The sequence below is a fragment of the Oncorhynchus masou genome, chromosome 1 (assembly GCF_036934945.1).
Source record: "Oncorhynchus masou masou isolate Uvic2021 chromosome 1, UVic_Omas_1.1, whole genome shotgun sequence".
Lineage (NCBI taxonomy): Eukaryota > Metazoa > Chordata > Actinopteri > Salmoniformes > Salmonidae > Oncorhynchus > Oncorhynchus masou.
Genome location: NC_088212.1, coordinates 24619807 through 24644059, shown reverse-complemented (window position 1 = coordinate 24644059; position 24253 = coordinate 24619807). Strand labels below are relative to the sequence as shown.

Sequence of the window (24253 nt, the reverse complement as noted above, 5' to 3'; positions counted from 1 at the left end):
GTGACCACAAATGCGATTATGCATGTAATGCCTTACTCTGGAAATTATCTTCCCCAAACTTGAAACTCATCTGCTGCTTATGTATGCCAGTTAGGCTCTACACCCCTAAAACAGATTCATATGGTTCATTTTAAGAAGTTATTTGGCCACTTTAGTTGTGATATAAACCGTATCAAAACATATAGGCATATGGGCTAGGCTACATGAGCTGTGCAACTATGATTTGAAAAAGTAGCAAAAAAAGCATGCGCTATTTGCCTTAAGCTGGGCATGTCATCTATGCACTTAAATAACGAATGGAGGACGCTTTTCTTGTGGTTCCTTTTCATGCCAGCCAAGTAGGCTATGATCCTGTTGTAAAGAGAAGCAATGTGCTTAATGTGAGGAAGTTGAAAATAAATATAGTAGGCCTAGCCTATAGAAAGTTTATTGGAGCCGCCTCTTTTTTAATAGAGACCATCACTCTTGTTTTCTAATGCAATTGTGTAGCCTATCGAAATGTTGCGCAACATTAGCTCATGGGCTCTCACGAAGTGTTTGATTAGATTTTTGATTACATTTGCATTGATGTCAGAGTAATTAGAGGGGCAATAGAGTGCTGAGTACCAGGCAGTTAGCAAGTTTGGTAGTCTACCATCAGCAGCATCAAATGACCATCAGCAGCATCAGAGCTTGGAGAAGCCTAATTACCGTGACTAGACGGTCACATGGAATTTGACTGCCATCATGACTGGTGACCACGGGTGTGGTGGTAATGTGGTCGCCATAACAACCCCAGTACTGACTGATCAGACCACAACTACAACAACAAAGAAAGGATTAATTGAAAAAAAGAGAGCTGGATAAACTCACTTTTACTGGTGGCAGCAGACTTTCTCTAGCCTGAGTGGTGGGTGTGTGTGTGTGTTTGTGTGCAGGATGGCAGGAGGACCCTGGAGAGCCAAGTGAAGAGGCTGGAGATAGTTGAGGGCAGGGAGAGTAAGCTGAAGGAGGACATGCAGAGCAAGGCCCAGCAGATCCAGCAGATGACAGATCAAATCATGGTAAGGGGAGGGGAAAGAGGGGCCCTCAGCCCCCCTCTGGCCCTCACAACTATGCCCTTCTTTGGAGTGATTATCACACAAGCCCTTCAGGACATATGTGTGTTCACTGCTCATACACACACTCACTTAGATACACACACATACTCACACTCCCTCACCTTATTATTCAGTCTGCGCCAAATCCTAACTTGAGATCTGCGTTCGTAAGTGTAATTTTCAAGCATCTCCCATTGACATCAGTGATGATCTCACATTAGGATTCAGCCCTCACCCTCTGGGGGTCATTCACAGCGTGGTTTCTCTCTGTCTCAGACCCAAAAGTGACAGATTGTGAACACAGATCTTATTTTTTTTTAAATGTTTTCTTTAATTAAAAAAAAAAGTTCTCTCACCTTTTTTCTCCCCAATTTCATGGTATCCAATTGTTAGTAGCTACTATCTTGTCTCATCGCTACAACTCCCATACGGGCTCGGGAGAGAAGAAGGTTGAAAGTCATGTGTCCTCCGATACACAACCCAACCAAGCTGCACTGCTTCTTAACATAGCGCGCATCCAACCCAGAAGCCAGCCGCACCAAGTGCACTGCGCCCGGCCCGCCACAGTAGTTGCTGGTGCGCGATAAGACAAGGATATCCCTACCGGCCAAGCCCTCCCTAACCCGGACGACGCTATGCCAATTGTGCGTCGCCCCACGGATCTCCCGGTCGCGGCCGGTTACGACAGAGCCTGGGCGCCAACCCAGAGTATCTGGTGGCACAGCTATCATTTTTTTTTATTGTGCCTGAGATTTTTTTGTGTACATTTTATCCTTGCTCTACTGCATAATATCATGGCATTGTGTCCTAATGTGAAAAGGCTGAATAAATAATGTACTCTAACGTGTTCGTTTGCATAGGACCTGGAGGAGAGTCTGCGTGAGAGCCAGTCCACAGCCCAACGCGTGGAGACCCACCTGGAGCACAAGGAGAAGCTTTATGAAGAGAAGATCAAGGTAGAGCTCCAGAGCCTCAACGTCTCTCTGCTGTTTAGCACACCCATTCAGGAGAGTATCATATTAAGGATTACTGGTGTATTCACACTGTTAGGGGATGTTGTCGGCTTTAACTAGGGCCCAGAGTTTTTCCTGGGCCGGTCCCTTGGTCACGAAAACTCTGACTGGGCCTTGATCCTGAGCTGTAGCCTCGTTGATATTGTGTTGTCTCTCTTATATTAACCAGGTTCTGGAGAACCAGATGAAGGCAAGCATGGCAGATAAGGAGATGCTGGAATCCAGTCAGAGCAAGTATGAGGAGGAGGTCCAGGAGAAGTGCAGCATCATCAGTGAGCAGAAGGCGGTAAGAGCTGGCCAGCCGAGTTAGGATGTGGCCTATTTTCACATTACACTGAAGTGGTTTATTTTTCACATTAATCACACTGACTTGGTTTATTTCAAACTCGCAAGAACTTGTTGCAAGGCAACTGTCATATATTGGACATGTACTGTTTTGTTTTGACAATAGTAGTGAGCATTTTATAAATTAGTTAACATTATGAATGTACTGCAAATTGTCAGACATGTTGAGGTTGCATGTAAATGTGTGTTGAAACTTGACTCTTCTGTCCATCCCAGACCATAAATGCCATGGACTCAAAGATGGCCAGCCTGGAGCAGAGGATTACTGAGCTATCTGAGGCCAACAAACTGGCAGCCAACAGCAGCATCTACACCCAGAAGAACATGTGAGTGTTGTGGACTAGTTAGTTAGTTGGTTAATTAGTTAGGAGGATTCGCCACACAGTGATACTGACTGTGCTGCGTGTTTGTTTATCTGTCTGGCCTGACAGGAAAGCCCAGGAGGAGATGATCTCGGAGCTGAGACAACAGAAGTTCTACCTGGAGTCTCAGGCTGGGAAAATAGAGGCCCAGAACGCCAAGCTGGAAGAGCACCTAGAGAAGATGAGTCAGCAGGAGCAGAGCAACAAGAGCCGAGTGCTGGAGCTGGAGAACATGCTGAGAGAGGTGAGGAGAGAAGGAGGAGAGGGGGAGGTGAGGAGGGCAGAGAAGGAAGGAGAGGACAGAACGGTTAGTGTCACAGGAAGGAGGAGAGGGGAGTGCAGGAAGGAGCCAGAAGAGCTGTCGGGGGTTGGCAGAGAGAAATGCCAGATAGAGGGTCATGTAGGTAGTTGTTTTGCCAGATCAGCATCTCTCTGATTATCTCCTCTCTCTGGGTGACTCACCTCTCTGACTCTATAATTCCTCTGTATGACTCCACTCTGACTCTATAATTCCTCTGGGTGACTCATCTCTCTGACTCTTTCCTTCACTGCTTGACCGTCTCTCTGACTCTGTCATCCCTCTGGGTTACTCAACTCTCTGACTCTCTCGTTCCTCTGGGTGACTCATCTCTCTGACTCTCCTTCCTCAGCCTGACCCCTTTCTGTCTCTCCCTTCTCTCTGTGTGTCCGTCATGTCGTTAGATGGGCCTTGAGCATGAGGAGCAGAAGCTGGAGATCAAGCGTCAGGTGACGGAGCTGACTCTGTCGTTACAGGAGAGGGTTTCTCAGATCAGTGGGCTACAAGCGGCACGCCAATCCCTGGAGAGTCAGCTGCAGCAGGCCAAATCAGAGCTCGAGGACACCACCGCTGAGGCTGAGGAGGAAATCTGTGTTCTTAGAGTGAGTGCAAGAGGGACATACATACTGTAACAGTTTATTGTTATTACTCATGTTATTACTATGCTATGATGAAGTACTCTAGTACAGCCACCAAACCTGTCCCTCTCTCTGTCTGGTAGGCCCACCGAGACGAGATCCAGCGCAAGTATGATGCCCTCAGAGACAGCTGTGCGGTATGCCACCTCTCTCTCTCTCTGTTTTCAATTAGTCTTGTATTAAGGTTGATGTTATGAAAAATGTATACCCAGTCTATTCTTTTTTGGAGAAATGATGGCTATTCCATGTGAGAAATTGCCAAGAAACTGAAGATCTCGTACAACGCTGTGTACTACTCCCTTCACAAAACAGTGCAAACTGTCTATAACCAGAATAGAAAGAGGAGTGGGAGGTCCCGGTGCACAACTGAGCAAGAGGGCAAGTACATTAGAGTGTCTAGTTTGAGAAAAAGATGCCTCAACTGGCAGCTTCATTAAATAGTACCCGCAAAACACCAGTCTCAACGTCAACAGTGAAGAGGCGCCTCTGGGATGCTGGCCTTCTAGGCAGAGTTGTAAAGAAAAAGCCATATCTCAGACTGGCCAATAAAAAGAAAAGATTAAGATGGGCAAAAGAACACAGACACTGGACAGAGGAACTCTGCCTAGAAGGCCAGCATCCCGGAGTCGCCTCTTCACTGTTGACGTTGAGACTGGTGTTTTGCGGGTACTATTTAACGAAGCTGCCAGTTGAGGACTTGTGAGGCATCTATCATTCAGGCCAAGGAGTTCAAGCTTGATTTAATCAGACCAGAGAAATTTGTTTCTCATGGTCTGAGAGTCATTTAGGTACAGTGCCTTGTGAAAGTATTTGGCCCCCTTGAACTTTGCGACCTTTTGCCACATTTCAGGCTTCAAACATAAAGATATAAAACTGTATTTTTTTGTGAAGAATCAACAACAAGTGGGACACAATCATGAAGTGGAACGACATTTATTGGATATTTCAAACTTTTAACAAATCAAAAACTGAAAAATTGTCCGTGCAAAATTATTCAGCCCCCTTAAGTTAATACTTTGTAGCGCCACCTTTTGCTGCGATTACAGCTGTAAGGTGCTTGGGGTATGTCTCTATCAGTTTTGCACATCGAGAGACTGAATTTTTTTCCCATTCCTCCTTGCAAAACAGCTCAAGCTCAGTGAGGTTGGATGGAGAGCATTTGTGAACAGCAGTTTTCAGTTCTTTCCACAGATTCTCGATTGGATTCAGGTCTGGACTTTGACTTGGCCATTCTAACACCTGGATATGTTTATTTTTGAACCATTCCATTGTAGATTTTGCTTTATGTTTTGGATCATTGTCTTGTTGGAAGACAAATCTCCGTCCCAGTCTCAGGTCTTTTGCAGACTCCATCAGGTTTTCTTCCAGAATGGTCCTGTATTTGGCTCCATCCATCTTCCCATCAATTTTAACCATCTTCCCTGTCCCTGCTGAAGAAAAGCAGGCCCAAACCATGATGCTGCCACCACCATGTTTGACAGTGGGGATGGGTGATGAGCTGTGTTGCTTTTACGCCAAACATAACATTTTGCATTGTTGCCAAAAGTTCAATTTTGATTTCATCTGACCAGAGCACCTTCTTCCACATGTTTGGTGTGTCTCCCAGGTGGCTTGTGGCAAACTTTAAACAACACTTTTTATGGATATCTTTAAGAAATGGCTTTCTTGCCACTCTTCCATAAAGGCCAGATTTGTGCAATATACGACTGATTGTTGTCCTATGGACAGAGTCTCCCACCTCAGCTGTAGATCTCTGCAGTTCATCCAGAGTGATCATGGGCCTCTTGGCTGCATCTCTGATCAGTCTTCTCCTTGTATGAGCTGAAAGTTTAGAGGGACGGCCAGGTCTTGGTAGATTTGCAGTGGTCTGATACTCCTTCCATTTCAATATTATCGCTTGCCCAGTGCTCCTTGGGATGTTTAAAGCTTGGGAAATCTTTTTGTATCCAAATCTGGCTTTAAACTTCTTCACAACAGTATCTCGGACCTGCCTGGTGTGTTCCTTGTTCTTCATGATGCTCTCTGCGCTTTTAACGGACCTCTGGGACTATCACAGTGCAGGTGCATTTATAAGGAGACTTGATTACACACAGGTGGATTGTATTTATCATCATTAGTCATTTAGGTCAACATTGGATCATTCAGAGATCCTCACTGAACTTCTGGAGAGAGTTTGCTGCACTGAGGGGCTGAATAATTTTGCACGCCCAATTGTTCAGTTTTTGATTTGTTAAAAAAGTTTGAAATATCCAATAAATGTCGTTCCACTTCATGATTGTGTCCCACTTGTTGTTGATTCTTCACAAAAAAATACAGTTTTATATCTTTATGTTTGAAGCCTGAAATGTGGCAAAAGGTCGCAAAGTTCAAGGGGGGCGAATACTTTCGCAAGGCACTGTACCTTTTGGCAAACTCCAAGCAGGCTTTCATATGCCTTTTACTGAGGAGTGGCTTCCGTCTGGCCACTCTACGATAAAGGCCTGATTGGTTGAGTGCTGCAGAGATGGTTGTCCTTCTGGAAAGTTCTCCTGGGATCGAACCCCAGGCTGAAGTGACTCCGCAGTGCCTTAGAACGATGCAACACTCGGGAGGTCCACATTTTTTCCATGTAAGAATGATGGAGGCCACTGTGTTATTGGGGACATTCAATGCTGCAGACATTTTTTTCAATGCTCTGACATGCACTGTCAACTGTGGGACTTTATATAGACAGGTGTGTGCCTTTCCAAATCATGTCCAATCAATTGACTTTACCACAGGTGGACTCCAAGTTGTAGAAACATCTCAAGGATGATCAATCAAAACAGGATACACCTGAGCTCAATTTCGAGACTCATAGCAAAGGGTCTGAAATTTTTTGAAAAGGGGAAGGGGTCTGAATACTTTCCAAATACACTGTACGTCAATACATCTTGCAGTAGTATACATTCAAATGATATAATATTGTGTAGAAGTTGGCAATGAGCCTAGTATAATATGTCTCCCACCCTCCTTCCCTCAGGTGATCACAGACCTGGAGGAGCAGCTGACCCAGCTGACCCAGGAGAACTCTGAGCTGAACCGTCAGAACTTCTACCTGTCCAAGCAGCTGGACGAGGCCACGGACGAGACAGAGGACCGCCTGCATCTAGGTCAGGATGTGGACCGCCTCCGCCACGAGGTGGCTGACCGCGAGATGCACCTCAACAACCAAAAACAGGTGTGATTCGGGTTGCAAAATTTTGCAAACTTTCAATACACTTCTTGTTTTTCCCGAAATCCCTGTTCTGAGGATCCCGGAATCAGGAGGGAATAAGCAGGAGATCTGGTAACCTCCAACCAGGATTTCTGGAAAACCAGGGAATTTATTGAAAGTTCACAGAATTTTGCAACCCTAGGTGTGACACATACACTCACTCATGACCATAGGTACATAGTACCGTATAGAACAAACACACTCTAACATGTTAACAGAATTGGGATAATAGAGAGCTCTCTCTCTCTCTCTTTTTCTCTTTCTTTCACAGACATCTCATTTCACATACCCTCAAACACACAAACTGACACACACATCTCTCCATACTCCTCAGCAATCAATTATAGGTTACACAGACTTGCGCACACACACACACACACACACACACACACACACACACACACACACACACACACACACACACACACACACACACACACACACACACACACACACACACACACTATACCAGCTAATGTGATTGAGTGGAGAAAGTATAAATCAGGCAGAAGATACTTGACTGTTCTATTGTTATGTAACTCCAGCTCAGGAGGGGAGGGAGGGAGGGAGGGGGAGGGGGGAGGCTGTGTGATGCTGTGCTCTGCCCCTGTGGGATGGGGTGTGTGTAGGCGTTTAGTAGCTAGAGCTCTGTCTCTCTGTCCTTGCTAGTGGTTGTGTAACCAGGGATGGAAGTCATAGAGGGATCCGACCATGAGTGGGAGGGATGTGTCATCCGCATCGTTCCCAGGTCATGTCAGCCCTGGATGGGTGGACTTCAGAGGACCATGGTGCTGCTGCAGCTATATTTTTATCCCAGAGTTTGTCTCAAGCAAAGGAAATAGGAAACATACAGACGTAGCTCAGTATGTGCCCTATCTCTCAAAGTTACTTGTATCTATTTTTAACTGTGGAGCACAACCCATTGAATGTCAATGTTCCTGATGATCAGAATCTGACATTACTGACGTTGGTTTGGGACACTATGTCCATTACTCAGAGGGCTGACTTCAGAACAGTCATCATTAAGACCACAAAACTCTATTGAAAGTACCTTAAATAGATGTCTCATGTAAGTTCATCTCTTACAATCTCTCTAAGATGTTCATGTTGTCTGTTAGAACAGACCAGTTGAACAGTTGAATAGCATGACTTCTATTCGTAACCCCTCCTATGTTTTCCATGTTCTGTGTTAGAACATTGAGACACTGAAGACCACGTGCACCATGCTGGAGGAGCAGGTCCTGGAGCTGGAGACTCTGAATGATGAGCTGCTGGAGAAGGAGAGGCAATGGGATGCCTGGAGGGGAGCCCTGGAGGAAGAGAAGAACCAGGCTGAGAGGAGGACCAGGGAGATCCAGAGACTGCTGGACAACGAGAAGCAGAACAGGTAACACACACACGCACACAACATACATAAACACACAAACACACACTCATATGGTCCCCTCTCTTATTCCTCTTCAGGCTACGTGCTGACCTGCGCAACTCGGAGGCACGTCAGTCTATTGAGCAGGCAGTGAAGGAGCACAAGGCTGAGATTCTGGCCCTGCAGGAGGCCCTCAAGGACCAGAAACTCAAAGCAGAGAGCCTCTCTGACACAGTGAGCCTTATGTGTCTGTCTGTCTCTCTGTCTATCTCTCTGTCTAAAGCAGACCCGTACATTCTGTCTCTGTCCCTCTAGCTGAATGACCTGGAGAAGAAGCATGCCATGCTGGAGATGAACACAAGGAGTCTGCAGCAGAAGCTGGAGACTGAGAGTGAGCAGAAGCAGAGGCTGCTGGATGATGTAGGCTACGTTTTTCTTATTCTGCCCGTTATACAGTGCCTTGCGAAAGTATTCGGCCCCCTTGAACTTTGCGACCTTTTGCCACATTTCAGGCTTCAAACATAAAGATATAAAACTGTATTTTTTTGTGAAGAATCAACAACAAGTGAGACACAATCATGAAGTGGAACGACATTTATTGGATATTTCAAACTTTTTTAACAAATCAAAAACTGAAAAATTGGGTGTGCAAAATTATTCAGCCCCCTTAAGTTAATACTTTGTAGCGCCACCTTTTGCTGCGATTACAGCTGTAAGTCGCTTGGGGTATGTCTCTATCAGTTTTGCACATCGAGAGACTGAATTTTTTTTCCATTCCTCCTTGCAAAACAACTCGAGCTCAGTGAGGTTGGATGGAGAGCATTGTTGAACAGCAGTTTTCAGTTCTTTCCACAGATTCTCGATTGGATTCAGATCTGGACTTTGACTTGGCCATTCTAACACCTGGATATGTTTATTTTTTAACCATTCCATTGTAGATTTTGCTTTATGTTTTGGATCATTGTCTTGTTGGAAGACAAATCTCCGTCCCAGTCTCAGGTCTTTTGCAGACTCCATCATGTTTTCTTCAAGAATGGTCCTGTATTTGGCTCCATCCATCTTCTCATCAATTCTAACCATCTTCCCTGTCCCTGCTGAAGAAAAGCAGGCCCAAACCATGATGCTGCCACCACCATGTTTGACAGTGGGGATGGTGTGTTCATTGTGATGAGCTGTGTTGCTTTTACGCCAAACATAACATTTTGCATTGTTGCCAAAATGTTCAATTTTGGTTTCATCTGACCAGAGCACCTTCTTCCACATGTTTGGTGTGTCTCCCAGGTGGCTTGTGGCAAACTTTAAACGACACTTTTTATGGATATCTTTAAGAAATGGCTTTCTTCTTGCCACTTCCATAAAGGCCAGATTTGTGCAATATACGACTGATTGTTGTCCTATGGACAGAGTCTCCCACCTCAGCTGTAGATCTCTGCAGTTCATCCAGAGTGATCATGGGCCTCTTGGCTGCATCTCTGATCAGTCTTCTCCTTGTATGAGCTGAAAGTGTAGAGGGACGGCCAGGTCTTGGTAGATTTGCAGTGGTCTGATACTCCTTCCATTTCAATATTATCGCTTGCACAGTGCTCCTTGGGATGTTTAAAGCTTGGGAAATCTTTTTGTATCCAAATCCGGCTTTAAACTTCTTCACAACAGTATCTCGGACCTGCCTGGTGTGTTCCTTGTTCTTCATGATGCTCTCTGCGCTTTTAACGGACCTCTGAGACTATCACAGTGCAGGTGCATTTATACGGAGACTTGATTACACACAGGTGGATTGTATTTATCATCATTAGTCATTTAGGTCAACATTGGATCATTCAGAGATCCTCACTGAACTTCTGGAGAGAGTTTGCTGCACTGAAAGTAAAGGGGCTGAATAATTTTGCACACCCAATTTTTCAGTTTTTGATTTGTTAAAAAAGTTTGAAAGATCCAATAAATGTCGTTCCACTTCATGATTGTGTCCCACTTGTTGTTGATTCTTCACAAAAAAATACAGTTTTATATCTTTATGTTTGAAGCCTGAAATGTGGCAAAAGGTCGCAAAGTTCAAGGGGGCCGAATACTTTCGCAAGGCACTGTATATTTGAGTTATTTATATCATATGGGGCGGCAGGGTAGCCTAGTGGTTAGAGCATTGGACTAGTAACTGGAAGGTTGCAAGTTCAAATCTCCGAGCTGACAAGGTACAAATCTGTCGTTCTACCCCTGAACAGGCAGTTAACCCACTGTTCCTAGGCCGTCATTGAAAATAAGAATTTGTTCTTAACTGACTTGCCGAGTTAAATAAAGGTAAAATAAAAAAAAATATATATATAATGTCACATACCTGGGCTTAATAGAAAATCCTCTATTATAACCGAGTATGTTTGTTTGCTTGTGAGAAGTGAAATATCACTTTGTTGATACTGTTTGTGTCCCTCCCTCAGCAAGGAAACCTGCAGCAGCAGTTAGATGTTCAGAAGAGCCACATCTTCCGGCTAACCCAGGGGCTGCAGGATGCTGTGGACCAGACTGACCTGCTGAAGACTGAGAGGACTGACCTGGAGTACCAGCTGGAGAACATCCAGGTACTCTACGCACGCATGCTTGAGCAAACACACACACAGTGCATTCGGAAAGTATTCAGACCCCTTGACTTTTTCCACATTTTTCAATGTTACAGCCTTATTCTAAAATTGATTCAATTGTTTGTTTTCCTCATCCATCCACACAAAATACCCCATAATGACAAAGCAAAAACACTTACATAAGTAGTCATAGTCTTTACTCAGTACTTTTTGAAGCACCTTTGGCAGGGATTACATCCTCGAGTCTTCTTGGGTATGACGCTACAAGCTTGGAACACCTCTATTTTGGGATTTTTCCTTGTTCTTCACTGCAGATCCTCTCAAGCTCTGTCAGGTTGGATGGGGAGCGTCGCTGCACAGCTATTTTCAGGTCTTTCCAGAGATGTTCGATCGGATTCAATTCCAGCTCTGGCTGGGCCACTCAAGGACATTCAGATACTTGTTCTGAAGCCGCTACTGTGTTATTTTGGCTGTGTGCTTAGGGTTGTTTTCCTGTTGGAAGGTGAACCTTTGCCCCAGTCTGAGGTCCTGAGATGTTTTTATTGAATCAATTTTAGAACAAGGCTGTAACGTAACAAAATGTGGAAAAAAGGAAGGGGTCTGAATACTTTCCAAATGCGCTGTAGACACATTTGTAATGGTGTTTTTTTTTTACATTGGATAAAAGTAGAGACTCCGAGCTAGAAAATGGTACACTGCATTTGAGAAACATTGAGAAAGTAATCCTGCTTTGAAAGTTGAAAAACTTGTTACCCCAATTCTGAGAAAATGGCCTGTGAATTTCTGGTACACCTACTGGAGAGCTCTTCTTTATTTACACCCAGTCAGCATCGTTCACACACTCTTAAGCCTCACCCATCTCTTTGACGATTCACAGTGTTGTAAACAACCAAAGATTTCAAGACTAAAAGTGGTGAAAGTAGTAGCAAAAAGTAGTACTACAAATTAAATGTATCTAGTCCTTGGCCTATATCCTAAACTGACTTTGGTGAAGGTCTTATTGTTCTTCACATTACAGTCTCTGGTAAACACACACTATATCAAATAAAATCTTTGTTTATTTGTCACATGCACAGGATACAGAAGTGTAAACGGTACAGTGAAATGGTTGCTTGCATAGTGGAGTGTGTTGTTTAGACATCTAGCTAGCCAGCTAGCTAAAACGATGAACCATAATCCCAACTCTAATGCCGTGTTCAAAACAACTGGGAACTCTGAAAAAACAAACTCAGACTGGGAAAAATCGATTTGAACAGTCACCCAAGGCAGAAATTCAACTCTGGAACTCAGGCCTCTTTCTAGAGCTCCTACACAGATCATACATGTAATGTTAGCTAGTTAGCAAGCCAGATAACTTTAACTAGCTAACAGTACACTTTAACTTGCAATAAAAACGAATTTCTGACAAATTAGAAACTTATAATTTCCGAAAATGTAGTTAGACTCTTACCCATCCGTATACATGGATGAACGCTTCTCTCTCTGTCATGGATGCCATGGTTTCCCTTAGTTTGAAGATGTAATCCGGAGACAGGTGTTTTATACAACAGCCTTCTTACTGTGTTCTCTTTTTGGACTCCGCATTTGGCAATCATCTCTCTGCTTCCACATGGCATTCCACTGATTTCAAAACTCTTGTCAACTTCTTCTGTGACAACAACACCGATAGCGCTATTAACGTCAGGGCAGCAATATGTAGATCAGTAGCAAAACTTTTTCAGTTTTCATGATATCTTTCAAAAAAAGCTACGGTAGACATGATTTTCCGTACATACTTTGCAGCTCATATTATAGACGGAAGCATGTCAGACCAATCCGAACTCCTCTCTCGGCATGTCCAGCCCATCCATTAGCTCAGCTAATCAAATCAAATGTATTGGTCACATACACATGGTTAGCAGATGTTATTGCGAGTGTAGTGAAATGCTTGCACTTCTAGTTCCGACAGTGCAGCAATATCTAACATGTAATTGAACAATTCCACAACAACTACCTAATACACACAAATCTAAGTAAAGGAATGGAATAAGAGTAAGAATATATACGTATAAATATATGGATGAGCAATGACAGAGCGGCATAGGCAAGATGCAATAGATGATATAAAATACAGTATAAACATATGAGATGAATAATGCAAGATATGTAGACATTATTAAAGTGGCATTATTGAATTGACTAGTGATCCATTTATTAAAGTGGCCAATGATTTAAAGTCTGTATGTAGGCAGTAGCCTCTCTGTGCTAGTGATGGCTATTTAACAGTCTGATGGCTTTGAGATAGAAGCTATTTTTCAGTCTCTCGGGGTCAGCTTTGATGCACCTGTACTGACCCCACCTTCTGGATAGTAACGGGGTGAACAGGCAGTGGCTTGGGTGGTTGTTGTCCTTGATGATATTTTTGGCTTTCCTGTGATATCGGGTGCTGTAGGTATCCTGGAGGGCAGGTAGTTTGCCCCCGGTGATGCATTGTGCAGACCTCACCACCCTCTGGAGAGCCTTGCGGTTGTGGGTGATGCAGTTGCCGTACCAGGTGGTGATTGAGCCCGACAGGATGCTCTTAATTGTGTATCTGTAGAAGTTTGTGAGGGTTTTGGCTAACAAGCCAAATTTCTTCAGCCTCCTGAGGTTGAAGAGGTGCTGTTGCGCCTTCTTCACCACACTGTCTGTGTGGGTGGACCATTTCAGTTTGTCCGTGATGTGTACGCCGAGGAACTTAAAACTTTCCACCTTCTCCACTGCTGTCCCAATGATGTGGATAGGGGGTGCTCCCTCTGCTGTTTCATGAAGTCCACGATCATCTCCTTTATTTACATTTACATTTAAGTCATTTAGCAGACGCTCTTATCCAGAGCGACTTACAAATTGGTGAATTCACCTTCTGACATCCAGTGGAACAGCCACTTTACAATAGTGCATCTAAATCATTAAGGGGGGGTGGGGGGGGGGGGGGTGGTGAGAAGGATTACTTATCCTATCCTAGGTATTCCTTGAAGAGGTGGGGTTTCAGGTGTCTCCGGAAGGTGGTGATTGACTCCGCTGTCCTGGCGTCGTGAGGGAGTTTGTTCCACCATTGGGGGGCCAGAGCAGCGAACAGTTTTGACTGGGCTGAGCGGGAACTGTACTTCCTCAATGGTAGGGAGGCGAGCAGGCCAGAGGTGGATGAACGCAGTGCCCTTGCTTGGGTGTAGGGCCTGATCAGAGCCTGGAGGTACTGCGGTGCCGTTCCCCTCACAGCTCCGTAGTCAAGCACCATGGTCTTGTAGCGGATGCGAGCTTCAACTGGAAGCCAGTGGAGAGAGCGGAGGAGCGGGGTGACGTGAGAGAACTTGGGAAGGTTGAACACCAGACGGGCTGCGGCGTTCTGGATAAGTTGTAGGGGTTTAATGGCACAGGCAGGGAGCCCAGCCAACAGCGAGTTGCAGTAATCCAGACGGGAGATGACAAGTGCCTGGATTAGGACCTGCGCCGCTTCCTGTGTGAGGCAGGGTCGTACTCTGCGGATGTTGTAGAGCATGTACCTACAGGAACGGGCCACCGCCATGATGTTGGTTGAGAACGACAGGGTGTTGTCCAGGATCACGCCAAGGTTCTTAGCGCTCTGGGAGGAGGACACAATGGAGTTGTCAACCGTGATGGCGAGATCATGGAACGGGCAGTCCTTCCCCGGGAGGAAGAGCAGCTCCGTCTTGCCGAGGTTCAGCTTGAGGTGGTGATCCGTCATCCACACTGATATGTCTGCCAGACATGCAGAGATGCGTTCGCCACCTGGTCATCAGAAGGGGAAAGGAGAAGATTAATTGTGTGTCGTCTGCATAGCAATGATAGGAGAGACCATGTGAGGTTATGACAGAGCCAAGTGACTTGGTGTATAGCGAGAATAGGAGAGGGCCTAGAACAGAGCCCTGGGGGACACCAGTGGTGAGCGCGTGGCGAGGAGACAGATTCTCGCCACGCCACCTGGTAGGAGCGACCTGTCAGGTAGGACGCAATCCAAGCGTGGGCCGCGCCGGAGATGCCCAACTCGGAGAGGGTGGAGAGGAGGATCTGATGGTTCACAGTATCGAAGGCAGCCGATAGGTCTAGAAGGATGAGAGCAGAGGAGAGAGAGTTAGCTTTAGCAGTGCGGAGCGCCTCCGTGATACAGAGAAGAGCAGTCTCAGTTGAATGACTAGTCTTGAAACCTGACTGATTTGGATCAAGAAGGTCATTCTGAGAGAGATAGCGGGAGAGCTGGCCAAGGACGGCACGTTCAAGAGTTTTGGAGAGAAAAGAAAGAAGGGATACTGGTCTGTAGTTGTTGACATCGGAGGGATCGAGTGTAGGTTTTTTCAGAAGGGGTGCAACTCTCGCTCTCTTGAAGACGGAAGGGACGTAGCCAGCGGTCAGGGATGAGTTGATGAGCGAGGTGAGGTAAGGGAGAAGGTCCCCGGAAATGGTCTGGAGAAGAGAGGAGGGGATAGGGTCAAGCGGGCAGGTTGTTGGGCGGCCGGCCGTCACAAGAAGCGAGATTTCATCTGGAGAGAGAGGGGAGAAAGAGGTCAGAGCACAGGGTAGGGCAGTGTGAGCAGAACCAGCGGTGTCGTTTGACTTAGCAAACGAGGATCGGATGTCGTCGACCTTCTTTTCAAAATGGTTGACGAAGTCATCTGCAGAGAGGGAGGAGGGGGGGGAGGGGGAGGAGGATTCAGGAGGGAGGAGAAGGTGGCAAAGAGCTTCCTAGGGTTAGAGGCAGATGCTTGGAATTTAGAGTGGTAGAAAGTGGCTTTAGCAGCAGAGACAGAGGAGGAAAATGTAGAGAGGAGGGAGTGAAAGGATGCCAGGTCCGCAGGGAGGCGAGTTTTCCTCCATTTCCGCTCGGCTGCCCGGAGCTCTGTTCTGTGAGCTCGCAATGAGTCATCGAGCCACGGAGCGGGAGGGGAGGACCGAGCCGGCCTGGAGGATAGGGGACATAGAGAGTCAAAGGATGCAGAAAGGGAAGAGAGGAGGGTTGAGGAGGCAGAATCAGGAGAAAGGTTGGAGAAGGTATGAGCAGAGGGAAGAGATGATAGGATGGAAGAGGAGAGAGTAGCGGGGAGAGAGAGCGAAGGTTGGGACGGCGCGATACCATCCGAGTAGGGGCAGTGTGGGAAGTGTTGGATGAGAGCGAGAGGGAAAAGGATACAAGGTAGTGGTCGGAGACTTGGAGGGGAGTTGCAATGAGGTTAGTGGAAGAACAGCATCTAGTAAAGTATTTTGTTGACGTTGAGTGAGAGGTTGTTTTCCTGACACCACACTCCGAGTGCCCTCACCTCCTCCCTGTAGGCCGTTGTTGGTAATCAAGCCTATTACTGTTGTGTCATCTGCAAACTTGATGATTGAGTTGGAGGCATGCATGGCCACGCATTCATGGGTGAACAGGGAGTACAGGAGGGGGCTGAGCATGCACCCTTGTAAAGCTCCGGTGTTGAGGATCAGCAAAGTGGAGATGTTGTTTCCTACCTTCACCACCTGGGGATGGCCCGTCAGGAGGTCCAGGACACAATTGACAGGGTGGGGTTGAGACCCAGGGCCTCAAGCTTAATGATAAGCTTGGAGGGTACTATGGTGTTGGATGCTGAGCTATAGTCAATGAACAGCATTCTTACATAGATATTCCTCTTGTCCAGATGGGATAGGACAGTGTGCAATGTGATGGCGATTGCATCGTCTGTGGACCAATTGGGGCAGTAAGCAAATTGAAGTGGGTCTAGGGTGACAGGTAAAGGGGGGGTGATATGATCCTTGGCTAGTCTCTCAAAACACTTCATGATGACAGAAGTGAGTGCTACGGGGCGATAGTCGTTTAGTTCAGTTACCTTTGCCTTCTTGGGTACAGGAACAATGGCAGCCATCTTGAAGCATGTGGGAACAGCAGACTGAGATAGTGAGAGATTGAATATGTCTTTAAACACTCCAGCCAGCTGGTCTGGGCTCTGAGGACGCGACTAGGGATGCCGTCTGGGCCGGCAGCCTTGCCAGGGTTAACACGTCTAAATGTCTTACTCACGTCGGCCACGGAGAAGGAGAGCCCACAGTCCTTGGTAGCAGGCCACGTCGGTGGCACTGTATTATCCTCAAAGCGGATTAAAAAGGTGTTTAGTTTGTCTGGAAGATTCCTGTATTTTTCCATGGGAAAACCAACTAGGCTCGTTATTGAACTATTTTCTTCATATTTACAGTTTGTTATTAAACCTGCTTGAAAATCTATTGCAAGACTTGAAAATGGCTGTCTTGTAATGATCAACAACCAACTTGACAGAGCTTGAAGAATTTTGAAAGAATAATGTGCAAATATTGTACAATCCAGGTGTGCAAAGCTCTTAGAGACTTACCCAGAAAGACTCTCAGCTGTAATCACAGCCAAAGGTGATTCTAACATGTATTGACTCAGGGGTGTGAATACTTACAGTGCCAGCAAAAAGTTTGGACACACCTACTCATTCCAGGTTTTTCTTTATTTTTACTATTTTCTTCATTGTAGAATAATAGTGAAGACATCAAAACTATGAAATAACATATATGGAATCATGTAGTAACCAAAAAAAGTGTTAAACAAATCAAAATGTATTTTATATTTGAGATTCTTCAAAGTAGCCACCCTTTGCCTTGATGACAGCTTTGCACACTCTTGGCATTCTCTCAACCAGCTTCATGAGGAATGCTTTTCCAACAGTCTTGAAGTAGTTCCCACATATACTGAGCATTTGTTGGATGCTTTTCCTTCACTCTGCGGTCCAACTCATCCCAAACCTCGCCTGGGCCTGTTTTGCTGGGTCCTGTTCTGCTGGGGCCTGCTATTGTGATGAGCGAGCCACTTGATGTACGCTCCGGGCGAGAGTTTCAAAACTTCATATTTTTTGGGCGGCTAAAATGAAAGTGCATTATCCTCATGATTCCTGTAACGAAAGTGTCTGTCCAGCCCCTGGGCCTGTTTTGCTGGGTCCTGTTCTGCTGGGTCCTGTTCTGCTGGGTCCTGTTCTGCTGGGTCCTGTTCTGCTGGGTCTTGTTCTGCTGGGTCTTGTTCTGCTGGGGCCTGTTCTGCTGGGGCCTGTTCTGCTGGGGCCTGTTCTGCTGGGGCCTGTTCTGCTGGGGCCTGCTGCTGTAATGAGCAAACCACTTGATGTGCTCTCCGAACGAGAAGAAAATGGCTTCTAATTGTATTAAAGATTAAAAAGTCAAATTGCTGGAAATACATAGCGATGAAAACAACTTCTGTTGTTCTCAGCTTTCTGTGTATAATTTGTATTTGTAATCTCTTAATATTGAACTCAGTAGCAACTACTGTATTTTACAACCCAGATATTTGATATGGCTTTAAATTATGAAGTGTGCGAAATGCGCATTAGCCATTGTAATGAATTTTGAGCTGACAATAGGGTATTGTTGTTTGTTATATTTTACTGTTAAAATAGGGCTCCAGAATTCACCACATGAGGAAGTGAAAACTCTAAACACATTAGCTAGATCTCTAATTAAGCAATAAAGCACTCGGGTGTTTGTATTATATAGCCAAAATAACATGGCTAAGGGCTGTATCCAGGCACTCTCTTGTGCCTTAATGCTTAATTAGAGAGCTAGCTAATTGTGTTTAGAGTTCACTTCCTCATGTGGTTAACATTAAAATATAACAAACAACAATACCCTATTGTCAACTCACAATTCATGACAATCACTGGATTAGGTTGCACATCAAAATATCTCGAATCATGCATTCCTGCTTGGACATGTTAGATGAAACAACTTATTTATTGAATAGCATACCACCTCTATTACACAGTCTAAAGCACTGTGAATTACTTTATAAGATGAATGATAAGAAAAATTTGGTGCTACAAAATGATCGGCTGGTGCCACTGAAAAAGTTGGTGGCACTGTGGAAAATATTAGTCTGGAGCCCTTGTCAAGGTATGCAATGTATTATCTGCTGCAGAGTAATGTGTTCTACTGACAATTTGGCTGTTGGGAAGAGAATCGTTGTGTAAGAATTTCCACAACAGATGTTAAGCCGAAAAATGTGTTGATAGGACAAGGCTAGTATGTTTGTGCACATGGAAGTCAGTGATTTATGTTTACTATAGGTTAATGAGGCAATACAAATGTGATGTGACTAAAATATGACTAAAAAGGAAGGGCATTTAGTTTACTATTTTCATCATTTTCATCATTTTGAATAACTAGACTAAATCATTATATTATGAAAAAAAATGTGACTTAATGATATTTTAGTCAAAATGACTAAGACTAGACTAAATCTAAAAAGAGTACCAACATTAACACTGATGAGCACACACACACACACACACACACACACACACACACACACACACACACACACACACACACACACACACACACACACACACACACACACACACACACACACACACACACACACATATCTCTAGTCACTTTAAATAATGTTACTTTAATAATGTTAACACATCTTACATTACTCATCTCATATGTATATACTGCTCATCCATATATTTATATGTACATATTCTTATGCCATCCCTTTAGATTTGTGTGTATTAGGTAGTTGTTGGGAATTGTTCGACAGACAGACATACATGAGTAGAAATTCAATGCCTTAGTAATGTTCACTTAGCTCCACCTGCAGGCTGTGTACTCCCATGAGAAAGTGAAGTTGGAGGGGACCATCACCCAGCAATCCAAACTCATAGACTTCCTCCAGGCCAGGGTGGACCAGGGGGGCTCTAAGAAGAAAAAGGTGAGACTGGACAGCTCACAATACAGGTACAGTGACACAGAGTGCATTACAGTAATACATAGAGTGGGGCAAAAAAGTATTTAGTCAGCCACCAATTGGGCAAGTTCTCCAACTTAAAAAGATGAGAGGCCTGTAATTTTCATCATAGGTGTACACTTCAACTATGACAGACAAAACGAGAGAAAAAATCCAGAAAATCACATTGTAGGATTTTTAATGAATTTATTTGCAAATTATGGTGGAAAATAAGTATTTGGTCACCTACAAACAAGCAAGATTTCTAGATCTCACAGACCTGTAACTTCTTCTTTAAGAGGCTCCTCTGTCCTCCACTCGTTACCTGTACTAATGGCACCTGTTTGAACTTCTTATCAGTATAAAAGACACCTGTTGGTGGCTGACTAAATACTTTTTTGCCCCACGGTACATTACCATTTCTAGAGCACCTTTTCATGGACCTTTTCATTTTAGCCCAAATATTTTCTCAATGTTTTTCAGTGACAGTTGTGTGTGTGTGTTTGTGTATGTTTGTTCCAGGGTCTATTTGGGCGGCGCAGAGAGGACTTGCTGGCTGCCATGGCAGCCCAGGGCCAGTCCCAGGTGCCCCAGCAGGTATCCCCTGCACCCTCCATGAAGCCGGTGCCCCTGCAATACAGTGACATGAAAGTGTCCCTGGACAAGGAGCGCTCCCGCTGCTCTGAGCTGGAGGATGCACTGCAGAAGATGAGACTGGAGCTGCGCTCCCTACGAGAGGAGGGTGAGGACACTGTCATCTCAAATAAACAGGAAATAATCCCACTGAAGACCACTGCTGTGGTCCAGCACATGCTATCTCACAACAAGTAGCACATCAAACTCACACCACATCAAACTTTCCCTTTATGATTTCTCTCTCTCTCTATACACACATCCAGCAGTCCAGTACAAACCTGTGGACCATGGTGGTACCCCTGACACCCCTGCCACAACGCGGCAGCAGATGATGATGTCTGCCATGGTGAAGTCTCCTGAGCACCAGCAGGGCCCAGGCAACCTGCTGGCTACCTCGAACTCTGGCCGCAGGAAGGAGGCTGCCCCCCCAGAGGGTGAGTCCTTCTGGAGAAGTAGTGGACATGGGAGTATCTATGAGTCTTTCTATAAACTAGGGTACCAGTGAGGATTACCTACACTGGACAACTTGTTACAGCTGTTGATATGTTTGGTAAGAAGAATGCCCCTCTCCCCAACGGTGTGATTACTACCTCTGAGGGTTTAGAGCTTGAGGTAGTCACCTCATACAAGTACTTGGGAGTATGGCTAGATGGTACACTGTCCTTCTCTCAGCACATATCAAAGCTGAAGGCTAAAGTTACATCTAGACTCTATCGTAATCTTTCACCCCAGCTGTCAAACTAACCCTGATTCAGATGACCATCCTATCCTACTAGATTACGGAGACATAATTTATAGATCAGCAGGTAAGCAGCTAGATGTTCTTTACCATTCGGTCATCAGATTTGCCACCAATGCTCCTTATACTCACTTCACTCTATACTCTTCTGTAAACTGGTCATCTCTGTATAACCATCGCAAAGACCCACTGGTTGACGCTTATTCATAAAACCCTCTTAGGCCTCACTCCCCACTATCTGAGATATCTACAGCAGCCCTCATCCTCCACATACAACACCTGTTCTGCCAGTCACATTATGTTAAAGTCCCCAAAGCACACACATCCCTGGGTCGCTCGTCTTTTCAGTTCGCTGCAGCTAACGACTGGAACGAGCTGCAACAAACATTCAAACTGGACAGTTGTATCTCAATTTCTTAATTCGAAGACTCAATCATGGACACTCTTACTGACAGTTGTGGCTGCTTTGCATGATGTATTGTTGTCTCTACCTTCTTGCCCTTTGTGCTGTTGTCTGTTTCCAATAGTGTTTGTACCATGTTTTGTGCTGCTACCATGTTGTTGTCATGTTGTGTTGCTACCATGCTGTGTTGTCATGTGTTGCAGTTGTCTTAGGCCTCTCTTTATGTTGTGTTGTCTCTCTTGTCGTGATGTGTGTTTTGTCCTATATTTTTGTTTCATTTATTAGTATTTTTAATCCCAGCCCCAGCCCCCGTCCCCGCAGGAGGCCGTTTGCCTTTTGGTAGACCGTCATTGTAAATAAGAATTTGTTCTTTAACTGACTTGCCTAGTTGAATAAAGGTGAAGTAAATACGTATAAAATAATTCAGTGATAATAATCTGCCATTTGTCTTCATGTCATTACATTAAGATATAAGGGGGGTCATAGCTATATTCAATACAATTCACAAGTTGATTGAAATGTTTAACCCTTTATCATGGTTGGTGTCTTGATGAATTCCAAAATCGTGTGTCATAAAACACTACTTTTCTGTACATTTATGGCAGCGTTAGTTGTTGTTATATCATATATTAAGCATTAATCAGTTAAATTAGACATTGAACTTGAATCCTGTAAGAATCCTGGATCTGGCTGTCTGACAGGTTTTTATATAGACATCTCAGAAATGCAGCATAATTATATAACAGTTTGTGTATCCTTATGTTACAGGGTGAAAACAGTTTTCATGGGCACAAAAAAAATCAAAAATAATTAATGCAATTGCAAAATCGAATGCTTCTAACCAAAAGAGTCACCTTACCTTGATACTTCAAACCGAAATCGATACTGTCGTTAATGTGGTTCTTCAATAACTATGCATAATACTTGTTGGATGCGCGATTGGTGTCCTGTTGATTAGATACACAGTAATATTTTCACACATCATCGGATCCAGGAAGGAATTTTCCAAATGACAGTCAAGTGACGGACAGCTGTTGTGATTTCACATGCAATGCAACAACCAGAGCCGGTCCTGACATCCCTGGGGCCCTAGGAACATTCTGCTAAGGGGCCCTCCTACCTGACCTGTGAGCCATGTAAACTATTTGCCATTGCCACACAGTCACACCTGAGACCCCTGTACTCCCACTACTATCCTCCCTCCTTTAAAACAGTTTGCTCCATCTGTCGGTCTAAGAATAAGTAGACCTATACAGAACAGAATGAGGTATAAACAAACAATATTTATTGAATAAAATATTTTCTATAGAATCTTAAGATAAGTGAATATAAACATAAGTAATTTGGAGAGCTTTGGCTCTGCTGCCTGGTAATTAGTCCAGTCCTCACAATATTATACAATTAGCTTTGGATGCTGCTGGAAAGCGCGAGTTTCATTTTGTGCACGAGCATATGAACGCATGTTCATGTGCGATGCGTTTATCTTTTCCCGAGTTACAGTTTATAAACACCGTTGCCCGTTGGCGTTTATCAAACGTAATAAATATCTGTATTTCACTCTCACTTTTGTCAGGCACAAAGTCACAGAACACAGCTTTGGAAATGGCTGGCAAGCAAGCAAGACACAGACAGACCAAGAGATGCACTGCCCAGCTAGGTTAGCAAGACAGACAGACTAGAGAGAGATGCACTGCAAGTTAGCACAACTTAACGGCACAGTTATTTGCTGACATCAAACTTGGAGAGGAGAGAACACAAGTTTACCTGATTGCTGTTCCCGCAATTCACTCTCATGGTGTTTTATTTTTTTATCTTTTCGTGACCAGAAGGTTAGTTCCACTTCATCCTCTTATTGAAGTTGTGTCAAAGCGGATGTCAATGTTTACGAGGGGGAGGCAGGGCCCTTGCGTAATTTGCGGGGCCCTACGCAACTTGTGTAGTGAGTTTATAGGGCCACCCGGCTCTGGCAACAACAGACCAAGTGCTGGAAAAAAGGTGTTCGCAAGGAATATCCAGATTATTTGTGTCTCATTCATGAAGAGAGTTGTGCCTGGTACCACATTGAAACTAATATTGAGGTTGATCATCTGTTGTTGTCTGCTTGATTTACAGCAGGGTGTTCTTAGATTTAACAGGAAAAGCATCAAGGTAATGTGTTCATGTGTTTTGTGCCTCGGATTGGACACCGAGTCTACTGTGCGCAATTGTGTAGGCTAGACTATTGCGCAGCACCCAATGCAATTCCTATTAATTATTGTGGATATAATGACAAAAAAATGTGCAATATAATCTGGTAATATAGCTTCATTAAATAGTACCCGTAAAACACCAGTCTCAACATCAACAGTGAAGAGGTGACTCCGGGATGCTGGCCTTCTAGGCAGAGTTCCTCTGTCTAGTGTCTGTGTTCTTTTGCCCATCTTAATCTTTTCTTGTTATTGGCCAGTCTGAGATATGGCTTTTTCTTTGCAACTCTGCCTAGAAGGCCAGCATCCTGGAGTCGCCTTTTCACTGTTGACGTTGAGACTGGTGTTTTGCGGGTACTATTTAATGAAGCTGCCAGTTGAGGACTTGAGGCGTCTGTTTCTCAAACTAGACACTCTAATGTACTTGTCCTCTTGCTCAGTTATGCACCGGAGCCTCCCACCTCTCTTTCTCTTCTGTTTAGAGCCAGTTTGTGCTGTTCTGTGAAGGGAGTAGTACACAGCTTTGTATGAGATCTTCAGTTTCATGACAATTTCTCGCATGGAATAGCCTTCATTTCTCAGAACAAGAATAGACTGCTGAGTTTCAGAAGAAATG

The 24253-nt window shown here is 44.6% G+C and overlaps 1 protein-coding gene across 1 annotated transcript in view; it reads left to right on the top strand.

Annotated features, from left to right (window-relative positions):
* Positions 1-24253, top strand: part of LOC135539965 (citron rho-interacting kinase-like) — a 52781-nt gene that overhangs the window by 7063 nt on the left and 21465 nt on the right. Inside the window, exons 7-21 of the mRNA XM_064966245.1 lie at positions 918-1043; positions 1940-2035; positions 2262-2378; positions 2654-2763; positions 2869-3043; positions 3502-3699; positions 3819-3872; positions 6737-6934; positions 8164-8357; positions 8435-8570; positions 8652-8756; positions 10766-10906; positions 19548-19658; positions 20196-20415; positions 20573-20743. Coding sequence (XP_064822317.1) covers positions 918-1043; positions 1940-2035; positions 2262-2378; positions 2654-2763; positions 2869-3043; positions 3502-3699; positions 3819-3872; positions 6737-6934; positions 8164-8357; positions 8435-8570; positions 8652-8756; positions 10766-10906; positions 19548-19658; positions 20196-20415; positions 20573-20743 — 2152 coding nt within the window. The remainder of the gene's footprint in view (positions 1-917; positions 1044-1939; positions 2036-2261; positions 2379-2653; positions 2764-2868; positions 3044-3501; positions 3700-3818; positions 3873-6736; positions 6935-8163; positions 8358-8434; positions 8571-8651; positions 8757-10765; positions 10907-19547; positions 19659-20195; positions 20416-20572; positions 20744-24253) is intronic.